Genomic DNA, 19,353 nt, shown 5'->3' on the forward strand with positions numbered 1-19,353 from the left:
CCTGCGGGAGGGCGGCGGGCTGGAGGGGCGGGGAGGCCCGGGAAGCCCACCCGCCTGGGATGAGAAGGGACACTGTGGAAACTGGACTCTCCCTCACGGCTCCGCGGAGCTCGGTGGGCGCCACAGCCTCCCGGTGCCGGGGAGGGCGGCCGTCGCTCGCGCTCCCGCTGCGGGCCCGGTCTCCGCCAGGCCCCGGCCCCCTGAAGGCGCTCAGACCTCAGTCTTGGCGACAGCGCTGCGGTGGGCTTCGTGCCCGTTTCACGCGGAGGAAGCCACGCTCAGGAGGGAGGGAGTCTGCGCCCGTGTCCTGCACCTGCAGAGCGGAGGGGCGGGGAGCTCAACCCCCGGCAAAACGTCCCCGCGGCGCGTGGCTGCCGCGAGATCAACAAGAGCGTTTTCCAAGCTTGTGTACACGAAATTCACTCGGCTGACATGACGTCAGTTGGCAGATCAGACCGACCCCGCTTCCGCCCCCACGCTCCCACCCGCCCTCTTCTGCCAGAAACCCCGGGAGCGGGCGGGACCGGGCGGGCGCATGCGCAGTGGGCTGCCTGGGCGGGGTCTCTCGCGCCGGGAGGGGGCGCTGCTCCCAGGAACCTGCGCGCGGCTCCGGCGGCGTTTCCAGGGGGCCGGTTGGCGGGCGGACCCGGGCGGTGCGGGGCGGAAGTGGGCGGCTGCAGGACGCGCGCGGAGCCGCGCGGCGGGCGGGACCTGGCCGAGCTGGAGGGCGCCGGGGAGCGGGGCTCGGGCGGCCCCCGAGGCCCGGCGGAGCGGGCTTCTGGGGTGTCTGCGGCGGCGCCGGGGGAGCGGGCTGGGGATGGGGCGCCTAGCCGGGCGGCGGCCGGGGCCTCGGCCATGTTCGCGGGGCTGCAGGACCTGGGCGTGGCCAACGGCGAGGACCTGAAGGAGACCCTGACCAACTGCACGGAGCCACTCAAGGCCATCGAGCAGTTCCAGGTGGGGCAGCCCCCGGGGCGGGGGGATCCCGGTGCGAGGGCAGGGCTGCCTGCGCCGGAGTCGGGCCTGGCGGAGGCGCCGGAAGTTTTCCGGCTTTCTCTTGGTGTCTGAGTCTTGTTTTGGGGGTGGAGTCCGGAGCCAGCATCCCTTTGCTGGACGGCTGGGTGGCTTTCGGTGGCTGCGGTTACCGCCAGCACGGCTGGGAACACCTGGGTTCGTACCTCCCTGGGTTCGAGCTCTTAGAACCTTGGGGTGCCCGGGCGCACTGGGCTGCGGCTGAGATTTCTCTTGACTTCCTCAGACAGAGAATGGCGTGCTGCTGCCCTCTCTTCAGTCGGCCCTCCCTTTCTTGGACCTGCACGGGACGCCGCGGCTGGAGTTCCACCAGTCGGTGTTCGATGAGCTGCGGGACAAGCTGCTGGAGCGAGTGTCAGCCATCGCTTCGGAAGGGAAGGCTGAGGAAAGGTGGGTCAGCGGGAGGGATGGGCAGGTGAGATGTGTGGCTGTCTTCTCAGCCTTGGATCGACTCAGGGGCATTTATCATCCTTTTGGCTCCACATCCTTGCTCCCAGAGGTGGCCTGGCTTTGTGTCTGAGTGTGGAGCCTTGCCCCATGTGTCCTGCGCGTGGAGGCTTGTCCTGGTAGCTGTTACCTGTGTGGGGACAAGCAGGTAGCTGCTCTGATCTGGCGCATCGCTGCACCATCAATCCTGTGAGTTGTTGCAGGTACAAGAAGCTGGAAGACCTTCTGGAGAAGAGCTTTTCTCTGGTCAAGATGCCGTCCCTGCAGCCCGTGGTGATGTGCGTCATGAAGCACCTGCCCAAGGTAGGGCCCTAACCCTAACCCGGACGTGGTGGCGTGGACCGTCCGCCCACCCCTCATGCCCTTAAGTTGGTGGAAGTTCTGGTGGCCACCTAGCTCCGGGAGCTTCCCACGCCGCCTGCCGGAGTGCTGTCTATGGTGAGCTTGTCTGGCTTCTCCTGCATGAGCAGCGTGGAGACTGAACCTTAGCACTGGAGTTGGGGTGTGGGGCCCGCCCTGGGATAGAGCTGTTGGTATTTGGCTTGTCTGCATGAACCTGCTGGGGCCAGGGAACCTGTCATAGGTGTCCTGTGGGGTGGGGCTTAGCAGGAGGTGGTCTTGCGGGGGGCGGGCTGAGGTCTCTTGGCTTGTCTTAAGGGAGATCCAGGGACACAGGGGCCACTCACAGGCTGCCTGTGGTGTCATGTAGGTTCCTGAGAAAAAGCTGAAGCTAGTCATGGCTGACAAGGAGCTGTATCGAGCCTGCGCCGTGGAGGTGAAGCGGCAGATCTGGCAAGACAACCAGGCTCTCTTCGGGGACGAGGTTTCCCCGCTGCTGAAGCAGTACATCCTGGAGAAGGAGAGCGCGCTGTTCAGCACAGAGCTCTCTGTCCTGCACAACTTCTTCAGCCCTTCCCCCAAGACCAGGCGCCAGGGCGAGGTGAGGGGACAGGCCGTGTGCAGGGCGGGGCACCTTTTGGGGGTGCCATGGCTGGCCCCATCAGCTGCCTGGGGATCAACACCCTGCTGCCCTGTGAATGGTTGGATGGTTCTGCTTCTTGGCTGGGCGGCGGGGGAGAGCTGGCCTGTACCCGTGCTGGAAAGAATGTTGGTGGTTTTTATGTTTGTAGTTTACTTTTCTTTAAAGTGATATATGGACAACATTAAAATCCACAGAAAGGCCCCTAATGAGAAGTTACAGCACCTGCCTCCGCTACTTCTTTTTTTTTTTTTTTTTTTTTTTGAGTCGGAGTCTCGCTCTGTCACCCAGGCTGGAGTGCGATGGCCTGATCTTGGCTCACTGCAAGCTCCACCTCCCGGGTTCACGCTATTCTCCTGCCTCAGCCTCCTGAATAGCTGGGACTACAGGCGCCAGCCACCACGCCCGGCTAATTTTTTGTATTTTTATTGAAGACCGGGTTTCACCGTGTTAGCCAGGATGGTCTCGATCTCCTGACCTCATGATCCGCCCGCCTCGGCCTCCCAAAGTGCTGGGATTACAGGCGTGAGCCACTGTATACGGCACCTCCCCGCCCCCGGCCCACCTCTAAAAAGCAAGTTCTGTTTGGTCCTTCAACTTTTTTTTTTCTGTTTCACGAAAACATGTATTAGATGACAGCTGTACATGGCCTAAGCTGTGTGTGGGCTGGTAAAGGCTTGAGTGCTGGCTAGAACCAGGAAAACTGCTGTCCCCTTTTCATGTTCACAGAACAGCTATTTCTCATAGTTGGGCCAGTCCTATGGCCTGCAAAGGAGGTAAACATTTTAAAGCAAGACTTAGCTGAACTGGAATGGAGCCAGAGATGAGGGCACTAAGCCAGACCTCCCAGGCAGTGATCTAACAGCTTGTTCTTGGTGTCCCGGCTCTTTTGCTCCGAACACGGATGGGGAATGTGAAGGCTCTCTTCTGGCTGGGATGAAGCATCTAGGTGATAAGAAATCCAGAGAGGGGCTGAGGAAGGGAGGCAAGAGTTGCTTTTTATTGACTTGGAAGTGGGCTCTTCAGTGAAGCCCCTTTGGGTTTAAGAGCATTTTCCTGCTTCCTTGTTCTTCCGGCAACTTCTGCTGCCTGAGCTGCCATGCTTGTAATCCAGCGTCCATTTCCTGTGACAGCAGTACAACTCGTCTTGCAAACTTCTCCCTTTCAGCTTTTCTTCCACGCTGGCCTTTCACTGGGGGAGCAGGGCGGCCGTCCACCTATGACCAGTCTGGGAGCTCTGTAAGGGGCCTGTAGCCGGAGGGGTTGGCCGCCAGTTCCTGCTGTAGTAGCCACTGGCTGGCCGCCCGCCCAAGCGGCTGTACCACAGTGCAGCCTCCAGACACCTATGAAGAGAACAGTTGCCAAAGCAGCCATGCTGAGCCAGAGTAGCCGGGGTAGCCCTCTTTTTTTCTTTTTTCTTTTTTTTTTGAGACATAGTCTTGCTCTGTTGCCCAGGCTAGAGTGCAGTGGGGCGATCTTGGCTCATTGCAAGCTCCGCCTGGGGTTCACTCCATTCTCTTGCCTCAGCCTTCCAAGTAGCTGGGACTACAGGTGCCCACCACCACGCCTGGCTAATTTTTTGTATTTTTAGTAGAGCTGGGGTTTCTCTGTGTTAGCCAGGATGGTCTCGCTCTCCTGAACTTATGATCCACCCGCCTTGGCCTCCCAAAGTGCTGGGATCACAGGCGTGAGCCACCGCGCCCGGCCTGGTCCTTCAGTTTTCAGGTATTTAAATGATTTGTTAATGTGGTTGCAGTTGAGTTGTTTTTCATTCTTCAGAGAATAGCAAACCTAGGGTTCTGTCTGTTAATAATATTGGCATTGTTCTAAACTGAAACTTGCTGACAATTTTCTTTGTTCTTTTGAGACGAAGTCTCTCTCTATCGCCCAGGCTGGAGTGCAGTGGCGCGATCTCGGCTCACTGCAAGCTCCGTCTCCTGGGTTCACTCCATTCTTTTTTTTTTTTTTTTTTTTTTTTTTTTTTTTTTTTTTTGAGACGGAGTCTCGCTCTGTCGCCCAGGCTGGAGTGCAGTGGCCGGATCTCAGCTCACTGCAAGCTCCGCCTCCCGGGTTTATGCCATTCTCCTGCCTCAGCCTCCCGAGTAGCTGGGACTACAGGCGCCCGCCACCTCGCCCGGCTAGTTTTTTGTATTTTTAGTAGAGCCAGGGTTTCACCGTGTTAGCCAGGATGGTCTCGATCTCCTGACCTCGTGATCCGCCCACCTCGGCCTCCCAAAGTAGTGGGATTACAGGCGTGAGCCACCGCGCCCGGCCTTTTCCCTTTTTTTTTGAGACAGGACTTTCGCTCTTGTCACCCAGGCAAAAGTGCAGTGGTGTGGTCTGGGCTCACTGCAGCCTCTGCCTCCTGGGTTCAAGCTATTCTGCCTCAGCCTCCCCAGTAGCTGGGATTATAGGCGTGTGCCACCATGCCCAGCCAGTTTTGGTGTTTTTAGTATCATCGTGTTTGCCAGGCTCGCCTTGAACTCCTGAGCTCACGTGATCCGCCTGCCTTGGCCTCGCAAAGTGCTGGGATTGTAGGCATGAGCCACTCTGCCTGGCCCTTTTTTTTTTTTCTGTTTTTTTTTTTTTTTTTTGAGATGGAGTCTTGCTCTGTCACCCAGGCTGGAGTGCAGTGCCTCGAACTCGGCTCACTGCAACCTCTGCCTCCTGAGTTCAAGCAATTCTCCTGCCTCAGCCTCTCGAGTAGCTGGGACTACAGGCCAGCCCCACCATGCCTGGCTAATTTTTGTATTTATTTAGTACAGACAGTGTTTCATCTTGTTGACCAGGCTGAACCAAGAGGAACTCCTGACCTCAGGTGATCCGCCCACCTTGGCCTCCCAAAGTGCTGGGATTATAGGTGTGAGCCTGGCCGTAACCAACTTTAGCACCGTTCGATAGAAAGATAAAGTGAACTATAAGTTAAGATTTTTCAATATCCACATTAAGAAAAAAAAAGTGAGATCAATTTCATTAATGTTTTGTTTGGTCCCGTGTATCCAAAGTATTATGTTTCAGCATGTAATTCATGTAAAGGATTGGGCTGGGTACCGTGGCTCACGCCTGTACTCCTAGTACTTTGGGAGGCTGAGGTGGGAGGATCGCTTGAGCTTAGTAGTTGAAGACCAAAGGGAGACCTTGTCTCTACAAGAAAAAACATTTAACTCAGCATGGTGGCGCATACCTGTTGTCCCAACTACTGAGGAGGCTGAAGCAGAAGGATCGCTTGGGCCCAGGAGATTGAAGCTGCAGTGAGGTGTGATTGAGCCACTGCACTCCAACCTGGGCGGCAGAGTGAGAGACACTGTCTCACAAGCAAAAAAAAAAAAAACTGAACTGTAATGCTTTTTGTGGGAGCATCACTGAGATTTGAAACCTGGTGAGTCTTTCACACTTAGCGCCCTTCTGAACTACTGCACTTCAAGTGCTGAAGAGTTCGTGTGGCTCTGGGCTCCCTTCAGGCCGTGGGTCCTGACCACGTGCATGGGCTTGTTGGGGGTGGCTAGTGCCACCTTTGTCCTCCCTTCCCTGTTTGTTTATTCCCAGTCAGGTCCTCCACGGGCCTTTTTCTTGTTCCGTTGCTGTCAGACAGAGCCCTTGGACCCCTCTGCGAACGGTGGGGTGCCCTGCACTTCTCAGGCCTTTCTCCTGCCCCATCTCTTCTGGTGACCTGGTGCTGCCCATACCGATTTCTGTCTGTGAGGGACTTGCTTGGTCTGCTTAGTCCTAGGTTGATTCTTTTATTTTTATTTTATTTTGTTTTATTTTATTTGCTTATTTTATTTTTATTCTTTAAATTTATTTTATTTTTATTTATTTATTTATTTATTTTTGAGACCTAGTCTCGCTCAGTCACCCAGGCTGGAGTACAGTGGCCGAATCTCAGCTCACCGCAAGCTCCGCCTCCCGGGTTCACGCCAGTGTGCCTCAGCCTCCCAAGTAGCTGGGACTACAGGCGCCCGCCAATGCCCGGCTAATTTTTTGTAATTTTTTTTTTAAGTAGAGATGGGGTTTCACCGTGTTAGCCAGGATGGTCTTGATCTCTTGACCTTGTGATCCGCCTGCCTCAGCCTCCCAGAGTGCTGGGATTACAGGCATGAGCCACTGCGCCTGGCCTATTTTTATTTTTTTAAATTTATTTTATTTTATTTTTAAAATTTTCTAATTTTTTGAATTTATTTTTATTTTATTTTATTTATTTATTTTTTTTGAGGCGGAGTCTCGCTCTGTCGCCCAGGCTGGAGTGCAGTGGCTGGATCTCAGCTCACTGCAAGCTCTGCCTCCCGGGTTTACACCGTTCTCTTGCCTCAGCCTCCCAAGTAGCTGGGACTACAGGCGGCCGCCACCTCGCCCAGCTAGTTTTTTGTATTTTTGTAGAGATGGGGTTTCACCGTGTTAGCCAGGATGGTCTCGATCTCCTGACCTCGTGATCCGCCCGTCTTGGCCTCCCAAAGTGCTGGGATTACAGGCTTGAGCCACTGTGCCTGGCTGAGTTTATTATTTTATTTTATTTTTATTTTATTTATGTTATTTTAATTTAATTTAATTTTATATTTTACTTTATTTATTTTATTTTTTTGAGACGGAGTTGCTTATTGCCCAGGCTGGAGTACAGTGGTGTGATCTCCGCTGACTGCAACCTCATTCTCCCAGGTTCAAATGATTCTCCTGCCTCAACCTCCTGAGTAGCTGGGATTATAGGCCCCCACCACCACGCTTGACTAATATTTGTATTTTTAGTAGAGACGAGATTTCACCATGTTGGCCAGGCTGGTCTCGAACTCCTGGTCTCAGGTAATCCACCCACCTTGGCCTACCAATTTGCTGCAGTTACAGCCATGAGCCACCGTGCCCAGCCCAATTCTCTTTTAAAAAGTTAAATTAGACCGGGCACAGTGGCTCACACCTGTAATCCCAGCACTTTGGGAGGCCGAGGCGGGGATCACGAAGTCAGGAGATCGAGACCATCCTGGCTAACACGGTGAAACCCCGTCTACTAAAAATACAAAAAACTAGCCGGGCGTGGTGGCGGGCGCCTGTAGTCCCAGCTACTCGGAGGCTGAGGCAGGAGAATGGCGTAAACCCGGGAGGTGGAGCTTGCAGTGAGCCGAGATCGGGCCACTGCACTCCAGCCTGGGTGACACAGCGAGACTCCATCTCAAAAAAAAAAAAAAAAAAAAAAAAAAAAAAAAGTTAAATTAGACCGGGCACAGTGGCTCACACCTGTAATCCCAGCACTTTGGGAGGCCAAGGCGGGCAGATCACGAGGTCAGGAGTTCAAGACAAGCCTGGCCAACATGGTAAAACCCATCTCTACTAAAAACACAAAAATTAGCCAGATGTGGTGGCGGGCCCCTGTAATCCCAGCTACTCAGGAGGCTGAGGCAGGAGAATCACTTGAACCCGGGAGGCGGAGGTTGCAGTGAGCCAAGATTGCACCACTGTACTCCAGCCTGGGCGACAGAGTGAGACTCAGTCTCAAAAGAAGAAAAAAAAAGTTAAAAACTGGGTCAGGTGTGGTGGCTCACGCCTGTAATCTTAGCACTTTGGGAGGCCGAGGTGGATGGATCACCTGAGTTCAGAAGACCGGCCTGGGCAACATGGGGAAACCTTGTCTCTACTAAAATACAGAAAATTAGCTGGGCGTGGCAGCCTGTGCCTGTAATCCCAACTACAGGCTGAGACAGGAGAATAGCTTGAATCTGGGAGGCGGAGGTTGCAGCGAGCCGAGATCCTACCATTGCACTCCAGCCTGGGTGACAGCACAAGACTATCTCAAAAGAAAAAAAAAGGTTGGGCATGGTGGCATGCAATTGTAGTCCCAGCTACTCGGGAGGCTGAGGCAGGAGAATCACTCTAGCCCAGGAGGTCAAGGCTGCAGTGAGCCACAGTCTCAACGGTGCACTCCAGCCTGGACAACAGAGCAAGGCCTTGTCTCAAAAAAAGTTATAAAAAAGAGAAAAATAACAGAACCTGCTACCATCAGACTGGGTGCTAATATTTAATAAGAGAGGAGGGAACATTTTCTGCCAAAAAGTAGGAAGGACAGATATCCAGATGTCCAGACAGAGGGGCTGCACTGCCCTGCCCGTGATGTCCATGTGTCTTCATTGTGGTGGAGCCTGGGAGGGTCCCGGGACCTGACGGTGCTGCTCACTGCAGGTGGTGCAGCGGCTGACGCAGATGGTGGGGAAGAACGTGAAGCTGTACGACATGGTGCTGCAGTTTCTGCGTACGCTCTTCCTGCGCACGCGGAATGTGCACTACTGCACGCTGCGGGCTGAGCTGCTCATGTCCCTGCATGACCTGGACGTGGGTGAGATCTGCACTGTGGACCCGTGCCACAAGGTAGCACAGCCCTCCCTCCTTCCTCCTGGCCCTCCTGGCTCCTCTCCTCCCTGTGGGTTTGGCTGGGCCGGTGACCACCTGGGCGCCCTCCTCTCCCGAGGCTGTTTCCTGGGCTCTGATCTTTCTGTCCTGCTGTGTGTTGGCATCTTGTGGCTCCTCTCCAGACCCTGATGGGGGAAGGAGGCTAGTCCCCTGCATCTGAGCCAGAGACCTGGCCATTCCCTGGGACTCTCTTGCCCCGTCCAGCCCTTTGTCTGTTCCCGAGGGCTGTAGGACCTACAGGCTGGACCTTGACCATTGCCCCAGCTTCCTCCCATCTTTCCAAACCTGGCCTGTGGCCCTCCCCTTCCCCAGAACCCTGGGGACTACTTGTTGGCCAGGTACCGAGTGCTCCAGGATGGGGTTTCCCTTCATACGGACCCTCCAGCCTCGGGACCATCTTTCTGGGACTGGAGTCACCCTCCGAGGCTTCCATTGCTTGGAGTGCCGCAGTGGCCACCCCCACACTCAGGGTGCCATGAGGGAGTCCCCTTTTAGAAAGAAACATCATCACTGTCTCCACTGCTGTCCTGGCCCTGCTGCTTCGGCACCGTCGGGAGACTGGTGCCCGGTGCCTTCCCTCACAGCAGCTGTGACTGAGCGAGAGGCCGGGGCCTGCGGCTGTGTTTGGGGCCGGATCTCTGGTCGTCCTGGGAGGCTTGGTCTGGTCCCGACCGTGCTTCCTCCTTGCAGTTCACCTGGTGCCTGGACGCCTGCATCCGAGAGCGGTTCGTGGACAGCAAGAGGGCGCGGGAGCTGCAGGGGTTTCTCGATGGAGTCAAGAAGGGCCAGGAGCAGGTGCTGGGGTGAGGGTCGGCTCCATGAAGCCTCTGCCCCCCAGGGCCCTGTGCGCATCTGGTCTGCGCTCGCTGTGTTTTGTCGTGGGTAGCAGGTGTTTATTCCCTGATGTTGCTTTGTCTTTTGTTTTTTTCGAGATAGAGTCTCATTCTGTAGCCCAGGATGAAGTGCAATGGTGCGATCTCTGCTCACTGCAACCTCCGCCTCCCAGGCTCAAGCCATTCTCCTGCCTCAGCCTCCCAAGTAGCTGGGATTACAGGCACACGCCACTGCGCCCAGCTAATTTTTGTATTTTTTAGTAGAGACAGGGTTTCACCATGTTGGCCAGGCTGGTCTTGAACCCCTGACCTCAGGTGATCCACCCGCCTCAGCCTTCCAAAGTGCTGGGATTACAGGCATGAGCCCCCGCACCCAGCCTCCTGGATGTTTCAGCAGAGCTATGTTGGGCACTGCTGGTGCACAGCTGAAGGGACATGGTTGTTGGGATGTGTCTGGGTAGCAAAGTCTCCCTCCTCAACTCTGCATTCTGTAGCCAGGCCCAGGGGCTGGGGGCTCTGGTGCCTGCAGTGGCGTGGAGCCAGCCTCTGAGCTTAGGGGTATCTGTTGGCATTTGCTTTCCAGCATTCTCTGGCTGGTGTATAGATACAGTGCTGCCTGGCCCCACCTTTGCCACTTTTTTTCTTCTTTTTGAGACAGGGTCTGTGTCACCCAGGCTTCAGTGCAGTGGTATAGTCTTCCTCATCTCCTGGGCATTGATCCTGCTGCCTCAGCCTCCCAGAGTGCTGGGATTACAGGCATGAGCCACCACACTCAGGCTTTATTTTGTTTTTTTAACTCTAATTTGGAAGATCTAACATGTTAAGGACAAATTGCAAACCTTAAGCTTTTTTTTTTTTTTTTTTTGAGATGGAGTCTCGCTCTGTCACCCAGCCTGGAGAGCAGTAGCGCGATCTTGGCTCACTGCAAGCTCCGCCTCCTGGGTTCACGCCATTCTCATGCCTCATCTTCCCGAGTAGCGGGGACTACAGGCGCCTGCCACCACACCCAGCTAATTTTTTGTATTTTTAGTAGAGATGGGGTTTCACCGTGTTAGCCAGGATGGTTTTTGATTTCCTGACCTCGTGATCCACCCGCCTCGGCCTCCCAAAGTGCTGGGATTACAGGCGTGAGGCACTGCGCCCGGCCAACCTTAAGCTTTTTTTAAGAAACCCAGCATGTGATGGGTGCCCGTTGCCAGTCCCGAACCCAGCCTAGGCCACCCCTCCTGAGGACTGTGCCACTGAAGGGAGGGGCAACAGGCGTTTCATTAACGCCAAGGCGGCCTCCTTCCAGGGACCTGTCCATGATCCTGTGTGACCCCTTCGCCATCAACACGCTGGCACTGAGCACAGTCAGGCACCTGCAGGAGCTGGTTGGCCAGGAGACACTGCCCAGGGTGAGTGTGGGCTTGGTCAGCAGCTGTCGGGGCCACGTGACCACCCCGCTGGCTGCTCCGGGTGGTCGGGGTGTGGAGGCAACTGTCGGGGCCCTGTGGCCGCCCCGCCGGCTCTGGTGATCGGTGTGGACGGCAGCTGTCGGGGCCCTGTGGCCGCCCCGCCGGCTCTGGTGGTCGGTGTGGACGGCAGCGGTCGGGGCCCTGTGGCCGCCCCGCCGGCTCTGGTGGTCGGTGTGGACGGCAGCGGTCGGGGCCCTGTGGCCGCCCCGCCGGCTCTGGTGGTCGGTGTGGACGGCAGCGGTCGGGGCCCTGTGGCCGCCCCGCCGGCTCTGGTGGTCGGTGTGGACGGCAGCGGTCGGGGCCCTGTGGCCGCCCCGCCGGCTCTGGTGGTCGGTGTGGACGGCAGTGGCCAGGTAGAGGCGCGTGCTTCCCTGCTGTGAGACTGGGTTTCACCCCGTGTGTGGGGCTGGTGATTGCAGTCGTGTGGTCCTGGCCATGGGCACCAGAGACCCTGCTGGGTAACGAGTAGGGTCAGAGGAGCTCCATGGCCAGGACACGGCTGCCTGGGACTGGCGCTGAGCCCGTCCTCCCTACAGGACAGCCCCGACCTGCTGCTGCTGCTCCGGCTGCTGGCACTGGGCCAGGGAGCCTGGGACATGATTGACAGCCAAGTCTTCAAGGAGCCCAAGATGGTAACAAGCCTCCTGTGGGGACTGCCAATTTCTCCCGAGGAGCTGTGGGCTGGAGCGGGAGGCGCTAGCAAAGTGGTTGTGGAGGCCCCTTTGGTCCCAAAGCTTCCTTCCTGGAGGTGTCCACCTTCTGTTTGGGAAAATGCCCACCAGGGGGGTTCTGGGGTGTCTCCGTGGACCATGGCTGGCCACAGGTGGTGGCTACTCCATGTGGATCCAGGCCCAGAAGGGGGTTTGAGGACCTGGGTGGAGGACTTGGGAGGTGGGAAGAGGGACCTGGGGACCTGGAGAGGAGGGTGGGGTTGGTGAGGTGCTGGGGGAGTGGGAGGGCCGGGGCAGGGTGTGTGTCAACGTTGGGGTGGGGTGGGGTGGGGCGGGGCCCGCTCATGGCCTCCCCTCCTCGTAGGAGGTAGAGCTCATCACCAGGTTCCTCCCGATGCTCATGTCCTTCCTGGTGGATGACTACACTTTCAATGTGGATCAGAAACTTCCGGCCGAGGAGAAAGCCCCAGTCTCATATCCAAACACACTTCCTGAAAGCTTCACTAAGTACGGGCTGCAGGGCCGTGGGTGCAGGGGTGGCCGTGGCACAGGGGTGGCACTGTTGCCGGGGGGCCGCTGCAGGGCTGGGCGGGGGTCGGTGTGGGGGCTCGGGCAGGGCTGATGGCGCCCGGGGCACAGGTTTTTGCAGGAGCAGCGCATGGCCTGCGAGGTGGGGCTGTACTACGTCCTGCATATCACCAAGCAGAGGAACAAGAATGCGCTTCTCCGCCTGCTGCCGGGGCTGGGTGAGTCCTGACGGGCGGTGGCTGGCAGTGCCTTCCCTGCGGCAGCTGCCGCGTGCAATCCCGCCCAGGGTGCAGGCGCCAGGGCCCCCAGGAGCTGTCATCTCCCCAGCCCACTTCCAACTTTGCTAGCTTTGTTTTTACTTTTTTTTTTTTTTTTTTTTTTTGAGACGAAGTCTCACTCTGTCGCCCAGACTGGAGTGCAATAGCACGACTTCAGCTCACTGCAGCCTCTGCCTCCCAGGTTCAAGTGATTTCTCGTGCCTCACCCTCCTGAGTAGCTGGGATTACAGGCACCCGCCACCACGCCAGGCTAATTTTTGTATTTTTAGTAGAGATGGGGTTTCTCCATGTTGGTTCGGCTGGTCTCGAACTCCTGACTTCATGATCCGCCCGCCTCGGCCTCCCAAAGTGCTGGGATTACAGGCCTGAGCCACCGTTCACAGCCTCGTTTTCACTTTTACGTTTTTGTCTATAGTTTATTTTACTAGGAAAGGGAGACGGAGTTCAGCTTTGTGCTTTCCCACAAAAAGGTGACGCAAGAGCTGCTCTTATTTCATCCTTACTGGCGAGGGGCCTGGGACCCCTCAGTTGCTCAGAGGATGGAGCAAAGGGGAGGGGGAGAGATCCCCTGCCCCAGTCCCCCACCCAGGTGGTGACAGGCCCACTTCCTCCTGGGAGCCTCCACGGGGGAGGGGTTGTTGCAAGCCAGGAAGAAGAGGAAGGGTCCAAATGGGCGCCTTCAAGAGTAGAACTGCAGGTCCCGTGGGAGATGGGGCCTCTTTAGCCTTGCGGTACCCACCGTGACAGAGACCCTGGGCTCTTCCCTGCTGACTCAGGCCTTGTCTGGGGTTTGCTGTCTTAGTCCACGTTATGCTGCTCTAACAGAGACTCGAGACTGAGCAATGTAGAAAGGGAAGGGATGCCCGGGCGCGGTGGCTCAGGCCTGTAATCCCAGCGCTTTGGGAGGCTGAGGCGGGCGGATCCACGAGGTCAGGAGTTTGAGACCAATCTGGCCAATATGGTGAAACCCCGTCTCTACTAAAAAAATACAAAAATTGGTCAGGCACAGTGGTGGGTGCCCGTAATCCCAGGTACTTGGGAGGCTGAGGCAGGATTATCTCTTGAATCTGGGAGGTGGAGGTTGCAGTGAGCCAAGATCGCACCATTGCACTCCAGCCTGGATGACAGAGCGAGACTCTGTCTCAAAAAAAAAAAAAGAGCAGCAGTTCTGCGGGGGCTGGGATGGGAAGTCCAAGGTCCAAGGGGCCTGCATCTGACTGGGGCTTTTTGCTGTGTCATCCCATGGTGGAAGGCAGAGGGCAAGAGGGCACGGGCCCGGGAGACAGACAGACACAGACCGAGATGAGAGACAGAGAGACAGAGATGAGAGACACAGACAGATGAGAGACAGAGCTAGAGATGAAACACAGGTGGAGACAGAGAAGGGGCCAGACTTCCCCCTTTATCAGGAGCCCACTCCTGTGCTAACAGCGTGAATGCTTTGGCGAGGATGGAGCCCTCACGACCTCAGCAGTGTTGCGTTGGGGATCAGGTTTCTGGCGGTGAACCTAGGGACACGTCCACACCACAGCACGTGCCTAGTGTGTTTCTCGGTGGCTGGTGTGTCCGAGGACAGTGCGTGCATGCATTTTCCAGCTTTCTTTGCGGAGGAAGTTACCTGTGGGTATTAACCTGTCCCCAGCCAGCCTCTCACTGAACTTGGGTCGCCTGGGCGTGGGTTTCCTGTTGCTGCTGGAACGAATGACCACAGACAGTGGCATCAGACGGCGCAGGCAGACATGACCTCCTGGGCTCACGCGGGCACCAACGCTGCTGCTCCTTCTGGAGGCTCAGGGAGGCTCTTGAGGGCACTGGGACATTGCGCTGCCGGCCGCCGGCCACTGGGCAGAACCGGTTTGTTTATTTTTTGAGACTTCCGGGAACATAGTTAAAAATAACTTTGATTTGCCTTGGCCTGTCCACTGCAGTACAGTCACGTGTCACATAACATTCTGTCCACCGTGGACCACATATACGACCACATGGTCACATAAGCTGACAATACTGTATTTTTACTCCACTTTCTCTGTTTAGATACACAATCACTTACCGTTGTGTCCCAGTGGCCTCCGGTACTCGGTACAGCCACGTGCTGTGCAGGTGTGTAGCTCAGGGGCACGAGGCCGTGGCGCAGCCCAGTGTGCAGTGGGCGGCACCTTCTAGATTTGTGTCAGTCCCTGTGGAGCTTGCACGGTGACAGACTCACCCGGAGGCCTTGCATGTGCTTCTGTTTCTTTCTCATTTGATTGTGGCTAGAAACAGGCTGGGAACCAGGAGTGCGGCTTCTCGTCGGAGTACGTGGCTGCCCCACGGGCTGGGATGTGCATTTTCAGTAACGTTTGGGGAGAGCAAGCTTATTCTTAGGTTTTTAGTGGGTTCTAGTAAGAATAGATGTTGATTTTTGGAATTCTCTCCTGTTTATTTTTTAACATTTTTGTAGTGGGAATTTGTGAAATAATATAAAGTCAAGAGCACGGTACAGTGAGGACCCAGCACCATCTCCAACCTCCCTGGGGTCCGTGTGGGGTCTGCGTGTGGCCGCCTGTCCCTCAGGGCAATGTCTGGGTGTAAATCTGACACATCACAGAAAGCAGGCTGCAGACGGCATCTCTACAAAAGAAGGATGCTTTTACAGGAGAGTCGCTTGAACCTGGGAGGCAGAGGTTGCTGTGAGCCGAGATCACGGCACTGCCCTCCAGCCTGGGCGACACAGCCAGACTCCATCTCAGAAAAAAAAGAGGGGGGCTGGGCACGGTGGCTCACGCCTGTGATCCCAGCACTTTGGGAGGCCGAGGCAGGTGGATCACTGAGGTCAGGAGTTCCAGACCAGCCTGGCCAACGTGGTGAAATTCCATCTCTATTAAAAATACAGAAATTAGCCGGGTGTGTGATGCACGCCTGTAGTCCCAGCTGCTCGAGAGGCTGAGGCAGGAGAATCGCTTGAACCCAGGAGGCAGAGCTTGCAGTGAGCCGAGATTGCACCACTGCACTCCAGCCTGGGCGACAGAGTGAGACTCCATCTCAAAAAAAAAAAAAAAAAAGACAAGACTGCCTTTAAATGCCTGTAAAAAACTGACCAGGCTCGGTGGCTCACCTTGTAATCCCAGTACTTTGGGAGGCTGAGGTGGGCTGATCATCTGAGGTCAGGAGTTCGAGACCAGCCTGGCCAACGTGGCGAAACCCCATCTCTACTAAAAATAGAAAAATTAACCGGGCGTGGTGGTGCGTGCCTGTAATCCCAGCTGAGGGAGGCTGAGGCAGGAGAATCGCTTGAACCTGGAAGGTGGAGGCTGCAGTGAGCTGAGATCGCGCCACTGCACTCCAGCCTGGGTGACAGAGCGAGACTCTGTCTCAAAAAAATAAAAAACTGACCGCAGGCCATTGTCACATCTGAGCCAGGTTCACTGCTGCTCCTCTGCTGACTGCCTGGCAGTGGCTGCACTTCTCCAGGTGTCTCCTGTCTGCTGTGCAGACGGCCCCGTCAGGGTTGGGATGCGCCTGCTGTCCCCTCTCCTGTCTCACAGTCTTGGGTTCCCTCGAGTTGCAGGAATCAGGGCATTTGCCCAGTGGGGCCTTGCTGCTGGATCCCCTGGTCGGGACTGTGTGCCTGCCACGTATTCTGTGGCTGGCCAAGGCCCTGGGAGATTGGCAGGCAGGCACCTTGGGGGCCTGGGTCTCCTGGTCTCCTGGGTCTCCTGGTTTCTGTCACTCCGTGGGCACAGGTGGCGCCAGCTGGGTCTGTCCTCAGAAAGCGCCATCCGGGGTACTAGGAAGGCCACCCTTGCCCCGTCCGCACATGTCACCTCCGTGTGGCCTGGCCACAGCTCCTCCTGGCGTCATTCCACGGGCATCAGTCCGCGGGCGGCCACCCTCCCTCCTGCAGGGGCCCGGTGTGGGGTGCTGCGCGCCGTGGCGTCAGTGCTGCGGTCGTATGTGAGGCATCTGTGGGCACGCTTGCTGTCTTTGTTGTGTTTTGGTGTCTGGCTTCAAAAAAGAATGTGAAAGTGCTTCGTTCTCCTTCCTGTGGCACAGTGTAGTTGGTAGTCTGGGAGAACTCTGTGGAGTTGGCGCCAGGCCCTTTATTTTGTTAGGCTTGTTTCTCCTGGGCTCAGCTACTGGGCAAGGCCTTTCGGGACTGGAGGAGCACCTTGTTTTTCTGTCTCCTCTTCCCCCGACCCCTCCTCCTGTCCCCAGGCTGCAGCTCTGCTTCCCCGCCTAGAGTCCCACCCCACCCACCCGCCCTGTCCACCCCCACCTGCCTCTTCACCTGCTGAGACCCTGTGCTTCCCACCTCAGAACTTTCAAAAACCCCCATGTGAGCACCCCCAGAAACAGGTTCTGAGGTCTCTGAGGACAAAGGTGCCCTCTGAGGTGGGCAGGGTGGGTGGCGCTGGGCTGATGCCTGCTGTGTCTGCAGTGGAGACCTTTGGCGACTTGGCCTTTGGCGACATCTTCCTCCACCTGCTCACGGGCAGCCTTGCGCTGCTGGCCGACGAATTTGCCCTTGAGGACTTCTGTAGCAGCCTCTTCGATGGCTTCTTCCTCACTGCCTCTCCGAGGTAGGCCTCCTGGGCACCATCTGGCCCACTCTGTCCTCAGCTCTTGTCCATCGCAGCCTGAGAGGTGGCTGCTGTTCCCCACCTGGGGCAGAGGGTCCCCAGGTGAGTGTGTTGGGGCCCGCATGTGGCCCTGCAGGGTGCTTGGGTACAGCTGGGGAGGGTCCCAGAGGCTGGCCATGTCCTGTCTCCAGGGGCCTTGGCCACCTGCATCCGGGCTTGGCCTGGGCAGACAGCAGGGCCTGCCTCCCACCCCAGCCCTGCACGGCCTTTTCTAGGAAGGAGAACGTGCACCGGCACGCGCTGCGGCTTCTCATTCACCTGCACCCCAGGGTGGCCCCATCTAAGCTGGAGGCCTTGCAGAAGGCCCTGGAGCCCACAGGCCAGGTGGGTGCCCGGGGGGGCTGCTGTGTGAAGGTGCCTGGTCCCTACCAGCCCCGTGTGTGCTTGCCAAGCTGCCCCTGCAGTGCGTGTGTGTGGTCGGTGGGCACCCGCCCCGCACCCCCTGCGCCTGCCCATGCGCCTCGCCTGCCCCATGGTGTGGTTCCCCGCAGAGTGGAGAGGCAGTGAAGGAGCTTTACTCCCAGCTCGGCGAGAAGCTGGAACAACTGGACCACCGGAAGCCCAGCCCAGCGCAGCCTGCGGAGACGCCGGCCCTGGAGCTGCCCCTCCCCAGCGTGCCTGCCCCTGCCCCGCTCTGAGGGTCCTCCAGGCCTGCTCGGGTTCCAGGGCCCTGCTGAGTCGCGGCCCTGCTCAGCCAGAAGAGACTCCCAGACCTGGGTATACAGGGCGGTCCCTCCTCCCGGGGCTGTGGCTGGGCCTGTCCTGGGGTCGTGGCCCCCTGCTTCCTGCTCCTTGGAGCAGGCTCCCAGACCTTGCCTGCCATCCACGCAGTGGCTCCGAGGGCACAGCCTCTCCTTGTACTTTCACGGCCACAGAAAGTGTGCTCATTTTCCCTTTTCCTGGGTTAGGAAAACACCACCTGTTTTCCAAGGGAGAGGGCGGGGCCTCTTCATTGGCTCAGCCTGGCGAAAGTGAGGCACACTGCTACTGTCTTGGGGTTGTGGAGATGGACCCGTGACCCCGTGGAGGCCGTGTGGGGGCAGCAGCCTGGCCTCTGCCATGGTGGGTGTCCCGGGGCCTGTGTGGAGGGAGCCACCTCACCCTGCAGCCCAAGTCACAGGTGTGGCCAGAACAAGCCCAGGTGCACCTGTGGCCTTGTTTCACCCTTGGAACCAGCACTCCTCGCCCAGCAGCGCCGCCTTCAGCGGCCGTGACGAGGCCAGCTGGACACATGGTGAGATTTTCTTGTATGTAAATAAAAGGCGTTTTGGTAAATGTGGAGGCTGGAATGTGTCTGTGCCTGCCCTGGGGTTGGATGCAGCTCAGATGGACACGGGCATTCGTGCTGTGGAGCCAGTACCTGGGGCTTTACGGGCCACAGCCTCCCTGGACTGCTCAGCCCTGTCTGTGACCAGCAGCTGGGGATGATATAATAATTTTTGGGGTTGGTCGATACAATTTCTGGGGGAGGATATAATAATTTCTAGAGGAGGTTGATACAATTTCTGGGGGAGGTTGGCAGGAATCCCTCACCCTTGGGATTCAGTACCCTAAGACACAGGTCAGCTGCTTTGTTTTTGTCCTGCAATTCTAGGGGGCACCTCTCACCTCCCCGTGCGCACCAGGGACAGGAGCCCTGGAGGCCCAGGACATGCCATGGTCGCGGTCACAGAGCTGGGGCCATTCCCAGCAGATGAGACCTCAAAGCCAGGCAACAGTTCATAGCATGCAGGGGCGCTGGCCCGGCTGCCAGGTGTCACTGTCCTCGGCTTGCAGCATGCAGGGGTGATGGCCTGGCTGTGAGTTGTCACTGTCCTCAGAGACGCCTGTCGGCGAGCTCTCCTCCCTGGAGCGCAAGGCCACAGCTGAGCAAGCTGGGACCTGTTGGGCGAGACAAGCCCATGGTGCTGGGATCTCATGGGTATGGGAGTCTCCGAGCTGGTATCTTCGGGGACAGAGCCGAGGTGCTGGGCTCTGTCCAGCAAATCCCAAAGTGCTGGGATTACAGGTGTGAGCCACCGCACCTGGCCGGTTTTTTTTTTTAAGGTAGGAGAAATGGAGGTTTCTGGGCTGATGGGAATGATCCGGTGGGGTGAGGGGTGGAGGACGGACCAGGGGC

General features: G+C 57.3%; 1 protein-coding gene and 1 pseudogene across 1 annotated transcript; one reads left to right on the top strand and one right to left on the bottom strand.

Moving 5' to 3' along the window:
* The first annotated feature begins 651 nt into the window (after positions 1 to 651).
* NELFB (negative elongation factor complex member B) lies at positions 652 to 18,526 on the top strand. Its single transcript, XM_050760130.1, has 13 exons — positions 652 to 957; positions 1,259 to 1,422; positions 1,683 to 1,782; positions 2,189 to 2,419; positions 8,621 to 8,806; positions 9,539 to 9,651; positions 10,976 to 11,078; positions 11,675 to 11,770; positions 12,174 to 12,316; positions 12,449 to 12,555; positions 17,033 to 17,174; positions 17,450 to 17,558; positions 17,726 to 18,526. The coding sequence occupies exons 1-13, from the start codon at positions 856 to 858 to the stop codon at positions 17,870 to 17,872; spliced, it is 1,743 nt and encodes a 580-aa protein (XP_050616087.1). The 5' UTR covers positions 652 to 855; the 3' UTR covers positions 17,873 to 18,526.
* On the bottom strand, positions 3,458 to 3,843 carry LOC126937124 (39S ribosomal protein L52, mitochondrial-like; annotated as a pseudogene).
* Positions 18,527 to 19,353: the final 827 nt, after the last annotated feature.

Source organism: Macaca thibetana, chromosome 15 (genome assembly GCF_024542745.1).
Source record: "Macaca thibetana thibetana isolate TM-01 chromosome 15, ASM2454274v1, whole genome shotgun sequence".
NCBI classification, from domain to species: Eukaryota; Metazoa; Chordata; class Mammalia; order Primates; family Cercopithecidae; genus Macaca; species Macaca thibetana.